This window comes from Glycine soja, chromosome 18 (genome assembly GCF_004193775.1).
Source record: "Glycine soja cultivar W05 chromosome 18, ASM419377v2, whole genome shotgun sequence".
Taxonomy (NCBI): Eukaryota; Viridiplantae; Streptophyta; class Magnoliopsida; order Fabales; family Fabaceae; genus Glycine; species Glycine soja.
The window spans coordinates 57,358,337-57,366,164 of NC_041019.1; the positions used below are offsets into that span (position 1 = coordinate 57,358,337).

Consider the following 7,828-nt stretch of genomic DNA (forward strand, 5'->3'; position numbering starts at 1 on the left):
GTAGAAACCTTTTGAATTTACGTTAAATTGCACTGTGTTGGAAAATTTTCTTTTTCAATTCCTGTTTTGGTTAAACTAATAGAGGGAACAACTCTAGACTGCGACACTAGCTAGCTGGGATAGAGACAGCCACTTCCACACCTTGAAACAAAATGTAGCACAAGAAAACATCGACTGCTGTGCGGGTTTGGCATCAGATGCACTACAATAAATTAGAGCCTACCCAGCTTGATTATGTGCAACAGTTCAATCCTTCCTTCACATTCTTGTCCATGCTTTTCTTCACATGATTAATTTTCATGTACGTGCAGGAAAAGTTAATTAGTAGATATGATCGAAATCAGTAGCCTATAGTTATATATGACATGCTATATAAGAAAACTTGGTGATGTAAAAATTTCTCAGAATCAACAAGTTGGTTTGAAGAAAAATCTAAGTAACAAATATATACGTAGAATAAAATTTGTTAACATACTTTGAAAGAGAAGTGAGGAGAAGCGTGTGGAAAACAAGATAAAGAGAATGCTTGTGTAGAGAAAGAGGGAGGTGAAGAAGAATGTATCATCAAAGAAAAAGAAGCAATGATTTATTATAATAAACTAGGAGTGGGTCAGCCTACTTTGCAGGCTTAGTAACCCATAAAATGTGAAAACCAACGAAAGGAGAAACCGAGAAAGTAAAGGAGATGAGGCAGAAAGAAGAAAAAGAAAACTATCACACACCCAGTAGCTGCAGGGGTGTTATTCGAAAGAACTTGTTCTAATTCTAATCAAAACTTAAACTGAATTAATTTTTTTTTAACTAATTCAAGAAAAAATAGTATATTATTTTATAAAATTAATTCGAATTGTTTTTAAAAAATTAAATTAATTTTTATTTAAATATTTTTTATTTAAAAAATAGTTCAAAAATTAATTTAAAACCGATTCGGCTTTTAAAATCAATTTGATTTGATTTTTTTTATTGAACTAGTTTTTACACACTCCAACCGAACTAACAACACGTGACAAAAGAATTGGATATTTGATACGTGGATGAGAAAATTTGGAAACAGATTTCATAAAACTATTGATGATAAGGTTTAACCTAATAAATATTGAGTGGAAGAAGAAGACTCATCAGTACATGTAATCACCAAAGTTAAAAATTAAAAGATAGCAAAATTTGTAGAGGATGAAGTCAAAATATCTTATCTACAAAAAAAAAGTTAATAAATAAAATTATTTTTACTGCTCCAAGACCATGTATAGGATATATACCTTAAATCACAAGTGCATTGTAATTCTCTCATGACCACAATCTAAAACATCTTTAAGATCATGCCATCAATAAAAAAAAAAGAATCGGATAGCATCCTGCAACTGTCTGAGAGATTTTTTTTCCCTCACAGCGTTTTCTCTCCATTTTAACAATTATAGAAATAAATCTAAGAAGTAAAGTACCGGAATCTACTAGATGTTGAAATATTAATATGAGTAAACAAACGCTAGCTTAGTGCATGTATAAATAGGCATAGCGGCATAGACAATTTTCCCTCATAAACCGATAGAAGGTGACCAACTTATCGATATTAATTTATTATGCCTAGATCAACGGACCCTCTTGTTATTGGAGGTGTAATAGGAGATGTTTTGGAGCCTTTCACAAGTAGCGTTTCTATGGGGATAGTCTATAATAATTGCCCTCAAGTTATCAACTGCTGTGAGCTCAAACCCTCCAAAATCCTCAATCGACCAAGAATTGAAATTGGTGGAGATGACCTCAGGACCTTTTACACCCTGGTATTATGTAATTATGTGTTAATTGCCTTTAACTTATATTATATCTTCATTTTAATTGATTTATTATATATCGAATTATCTACATACGTACGTTTCTGTCACTCTTTAGGGTCGTTAATAATTATGGTTGATTTTATTGCATGCATGGCACTTACATAATTTGCAGGTTATGGTGGATCCTGATGCACCTAGCCCAGGCAATCCAACCCAGAGAGAATATTTGCACTGGTAATTAATTAAGTATCCCTCCCTCGCTTCCATGATCTGCTCCACCTTGATGAAATAAGTCATCGAAACTATACATATATATTCACGTACGGATGCACGTACGGATTTAATTACGAGTTCACTTATCTTCGGTGAATTGACTTGTGTACAAATTCTCTTTTTAATAGACTCTATAAACTTTAAGTAAATTCGTTCGATTCTTGAGTTTATTATTAACTCAGTAAGTTAAAAAAATTCAACCAAAATGTAAGTCATTCTGAATTATTTTCTGTCTACATTTATTTAGTATGTTATTTTCTGATAAAATAATTATCACCTTTAATAATATTAAACACATGTTCTCTAATAACGTTAAACTTTGGATGGGAATAATCTACCACACTATTATAATATCTGCACGTTATTATTTAGTAATGATATATTATTAGACTTGTTTATTTAAGTATTTTATAATTTATAATTTATTATTTTTTTATTATATTGTTGAAATATTTAATTGATATATTATTTATAAATATTTTATTATTATTTTTAAATGAAATAGATTCTTACGAATCTATAAATTGGATATAGGAGGTGAGTCTATAAAACTCTAAAAAATTTACATAATCTCTTCAGTTTGATAATCTTTTATATATATAAAAACATATGATATATGGCCTTGCAGTTTTTAGATATATTGAAGTTTATGGCAATAGGGTTTATAAAAATTAGATGCCTTTTTTATCCACCATCATTTCTCTCCAAATCAATTTAAACTTCCTCTTAGAGTGGTGTTAATGTTTACGTGAGATTGCATATATCTTGATAGATAGTCTATACTTCTAGCATCTACTTTTCATTGACTCCAAATATATATTCTGAACTTTTCTCATACCTTTTCTCTATTCTATCTTTTGGTAAACATATACTCTATCATACTTAGATGCTTTTTAAACTTTGCATCCATATCTTTTTACTTTCTGAAAAATACTCTGATTTTTTTCAATAACAGGTATAAAAAGTACTTGTTTAAATATTTTTTTTTCTTCCTTTTCTTTTTTATTTGGCCCCTATATGTGAAAAAAAAGTTTGTAAACGAATCTCTTTTTTTATTTTTACTCAGCAAAAATATGTAACTATATTTCAGGGGCACAATGGGTGCCCAAACCATTTACAAGAAAGGAAATAATCCTAACATGGTAGCTAAAACTCCCACGGTTACACAATATTAACATGTAAACGAGTCTCTTGATTAAGAAAATGTTTTTACGTAGTGTTTCCTATTATAATCTCATCTTATAATGCTATTAGATCAAGTCTGACCTGACTCTAATAGATTTTTAACGTAGCTTCTAACACGTGAGAAAGCTTTATACATGTTTTCATTATGCATGATTTCTATACGTATAACACACTTTGTTTCATTTAGGTTCATATATATATATATATATATATATATATATATATATATATATATATATATATATATATTGTTCAAAAATAAAAGTTCTATAAAAAAATGTATTATCGTCTTAACTCGGATATTATTTTTACAAAAGCAGCGCCCGCTTGCGTAAGTACTTATTATGTTTAGTTGGTATCAGTTTTGTCAACGCTGAAAGTACAACAATGAATAGCACGGAGCAAACTAGTTGATATATTTCAAGAGAATCTTTTGTTCAAGAGAATCTTTAGTTATAGATTATTAACATGTTCATAAAAAAAAGAAAAGTGAATATCTTAATAATAATAAAACATTGGTTAACATATACGTATTTATGTTTTGGTGTAAATGTGTTAATAAACTACATGATGGATATATTTTAAGATAATATTTCATATTTATAATTTGTTATGCACTCGTACTAAAAAATAAAAATGTGTATATTAACAAACTCATATATATATATATATATAAATAAAAGTTTGTCAATATACATATATATATTTTTTAGTATAAATGCGTTAATAAATTATATTATTGATATATTTTAAGATATATTTTAATTATAATTTATTAATACATTCATATAAAAAAAATAACAGTGTTTATTTTAAAAATTCATAAATAATTATTAAATAAACTCATATATATATATATATATATATATATATATATATATATATATGTATCGTATGTTATTTAATCTTCTCACTTCTTATAATAAAATATTCTTCTCACTTCTTCTCACTTGATATATATATATATATATATATATATATATATATATATATATATATATATATATATATATATATATATATATATATATATATATAACGAGTCAAGTTAAATTATAAATTCAAAAATAATATCCATAATTACTTATACATTATTGGATTTGAACATATTGAATTAAATTTAACCCAAATCCTCAAAATCCAAACCCATATTAATTGGGTTGATTTAAATTTATAAGTGATCCATATAAGTAAACACATTTTTACTTGTGAATCACTTTTTTCTTCTTTCTTTCTATCTTTTCAAGGATATTGGTTGTTCAAGAATAATTTTACTTATGGGATAATAAGAAAATAGATGTTGTGGAATGTTCAAATAAATGACTATTTAGGTATTATTATTTCTCATAAAATATCTCATCCACGCCGATCAACTTTTAATTTTCTAAATTTAAACTACTAACATGAAATAATGTTATCTTAAAGAAAATATAAAATATTAGAGAAAATTACCACAATACCTCTTGAGCTTTTTATTAAATTACATCTTACACATAATTTTATTTATTTATTTATTATTTTACACTGATTTTCTTTAAATTTGAAAATATTGTACTAACATTCGGTTATATGTTTGAAAACATTATATTGATATTTTGAAAACATTATAATGATATTCTTTAATATTTCTACAAATTTTATACTAACACACCTTACCAAAGAGATGAATATAATAATTGAAAAAGTAAGTATATTTGTGTAATTACACGAAATCTCAGAAATTATTGTTATAATTTGCTCAAAATTTTATATTGGACGCCACTTTGCTTAAATATATTTTATTAACAAATTACGAATTGAAATTCTTTTTCATTGATGAATGAATAGGTTGATAACCAATATTCCTGCAACTACAGGGGCAAACTTCGGTATGTGCACAATTCTTATTTTCTATATATCTTCCTTGTACACCTTTTATATTTAATTGGCAGTAAATTATAAAGCCTTCGTGTTATTATGTCTGATCAAAGTAAATCTCAAATTTCTTTAAATTGATATTACTTTCAATCAGTTATGAAACATCTTATTAATTGTATCAGTGTTTTAAATTTAGAATATAAATTAAAAATTTATGAAGTATATTTCAAATTATAATAAAATATATTGTTTGTTTAGGTAGAAATGTAGAATGTAAAAATATATATTAAATAGAGGAAATATTTAAAATAATAAAAACTATACGAATAAATAATTCAACAAAATATATTGAATTTAAAATTTAAAATAAGAGAGCTAAAAGTTTTAATGGAGAGTATAAAAAAAAGAAAGTGAACTTTATTTTTTCATATAAGGGTCTATTTTAAATTTATATAAAAGTTTCGAAATGATAACAAAAAGTTCCCAATTTATAATTTGTGATTCTATTTTATGAATTATATTTTAAGATATCATAAAAAAATAAAAAGTATTTGAATAAGAAACTCTTTAAAAAATAAATTTAATTAGTGAAATATTTAATTAGTTGCAATTATTTAAATATTTAATTTATTTTTCAAATTATAAATCAGAATAATATATCATTGAATTATTGATTTACATTTTATAATGATTTTCTTAAAATTGTAGCATAAATTATTTCAAACATTTTAACAGAATACACAAGTATTTTGAGTTAATATCTATACAAAAAAATTATTATAATAATTAAGAAATTTAAATTTCATGAGCATGATTCAAATGACCCAAATTTTTAATCCAATTTTTAATTATATAAGATATTCATTTTCTTAGAAATGATTTACTTGTGTGCATATATATCCTCGACTATTCATATCATCAAGTGATTAGTTCACCTTGCTACAGGAATGTTTAATTTGAAGAAAAAAAACTCAAATTCGAATTGTTTGTATGGTAAAACCTTTTGTTGAGAGAGTTAATTTCGTATGTGTGTTTCTTTCTCAAACATAATAGGTTATAGTGGAGGATATGTGTGAATGTGATTTAGATAAAAGAAAATATGTCCATCATTATTTTAATTATAAACCATATTAAATCTCGTAAGAAATTTATTAATTCGAATGAGTATATGATAATTATTTATATTTTAAGATATAAATTGCATGTGAGAAATAGTAAATATTTTGATTAAGCTATAAAATTTGTGTCATGCTGTAATAGACTGTCTTTGAACTGTTATCAATATATGTGGATTTATTTATTACTTCTGGTAACATCAATAAAGGGTAATTTACAGGAGAAGAGATTGTCTCCTATGAAAGTCCACGTCCAATAGTAGGGATTCATCGAATAGTTTTTGTGTTATTTCGTCAGCTGCCTAGACTAACTCTGCAACCTCCAGGCTGGCGCCAGAATTTCAACACTAGAGACTTTGCTGAGATTTATAATCTTGAATTACCAGTAGCGGCCATGTACTTCAACTGTAAACGAGAAAATGATCAAAGCAGTGGAAGAAGAAGATAATAGAAAGAAAACTATTATTAATATATATTCCGAGTTTTTATCAGCTCAACATGAAATAATAAATAACTTCTTTTTATATTTAAGTATTTATTAAATATAAATATATATTATATAAAAAAATCAACACGAATTTCAATTAAAAAATAATATTAGTATGAAAGAGCTAATGGCCCCTAAAGAAAAAGGTGCCTAGGGCATCAGCAATAAGCTTAGTATGAAGGTCATTTGGACATACCTGCCAAACTGAAGATCTTCAGACGAGCCTTTAATTTCCCAGCAAGGTAATCTGCAATCTGATTAGCTTCTCTGAATGTGTGTTGGAACACCAGATTCCACTCAAGCTGCATGAAGGTTCTGATCTTGGTAATCAAAGGAGACACATTCACAAATAATTATGTACGTATGAGGAAATAATCGATTAATCTACTTGTTCTTCAAACTCATATTTATGAAGAGCAAAGTAATTGATTAATTCTGTTGATTTTATAAATAACATCTTTGTTTTTTCATTGCGAGCTCTATTTCTAAATTAAATCAAAGGATTTCTTAGAGCCAGAAAAAAGTTACAAAAACGTGAAAGAAGTCAGGATCGGATTACATATTTTCACATCAAAATAATGGGCATATTTTTAACTCATGAATAAGAGAAGTCGCACCCTTGGCGTAGTTTTTAACGCTCCCCGCTGGACCGGTTTCGTCCACCGCAAAGCAATAACCGAAATATGGATCGCTTTACAGTTGTGTTCCTAATCTAATCAAAGTGAGTTGTTTGTTCACGCCTATGTCCTTTGGAGGAAAAAGAGTGTTATTTAACATGGTAAAAAAAAATATAAAATCCTCTTTTCTAAATGAAACTATTAAGAATAAAAAATTACTTCTGATTTTTTTTTTATTTACAAATACTCATACTACACTATCAAGCACGTAAATTAACTGAAGCGCGATTATTAATATTTAACCAATAGTCTTAAATTTATTGCCTCCTATAGAAGACAGCATTTATAGAAAAACTGATATATGACAGAGTCTGCTCACAATTTTTCGGATGATTTTCAATTCTTATTTTAGAGGAGATAAATTCCAATTTGATACCGGATTAAAGTTGAATAAGCTATGGCATTTTATTTTGAAATTATTTGTTGTCCAAGCAACCATAAGAAGCGATCCTGACCTAT

General features: G+C 26.5%; 1 protein-coding gene across 2 annotated transcripts; it reads left to right on the plus strand.

Annotated features, from left to right (window-relative positions):
• Positions 1 to 1,542: 1,542 nt before the first annotated feature.
• On the plus strand, positions 1,543 to 7,162 carry LOC114395608 (protein TWIN SISTER of FT-like). Of its 2 annotated transcripts, none has more exons than XM_028357437.1 (4): positions 1,543 to 1,781; positions 1,948 to 2,009; positions 5,061 to 5,101; positions 6,427 to 7,162. In XM_028357437.1, exons 1-4 carry the CDS (start codon positions 1,581 to 1,583, stop codon positions 6,651 to 6,653), a joined length of 531 nt encoding a protein of 176 aa, XP_028213238.1. In that variant the 5' UTR covers positions 1,543 to 1,580; the 3' UTR covers positions 6,654 to 7,162. The 2 variants fall into 2 exon arrangements, with proteins under 2 accessions (XP_028213238.1, XP_028213239.1); XM_028357438.1 differs by having other exon boundaries at positions 1,555 to 1,781; positions 6,532 to 7,162.
• Positions 7,163 to 7,828: the final 666 nt, after the last annotated feature.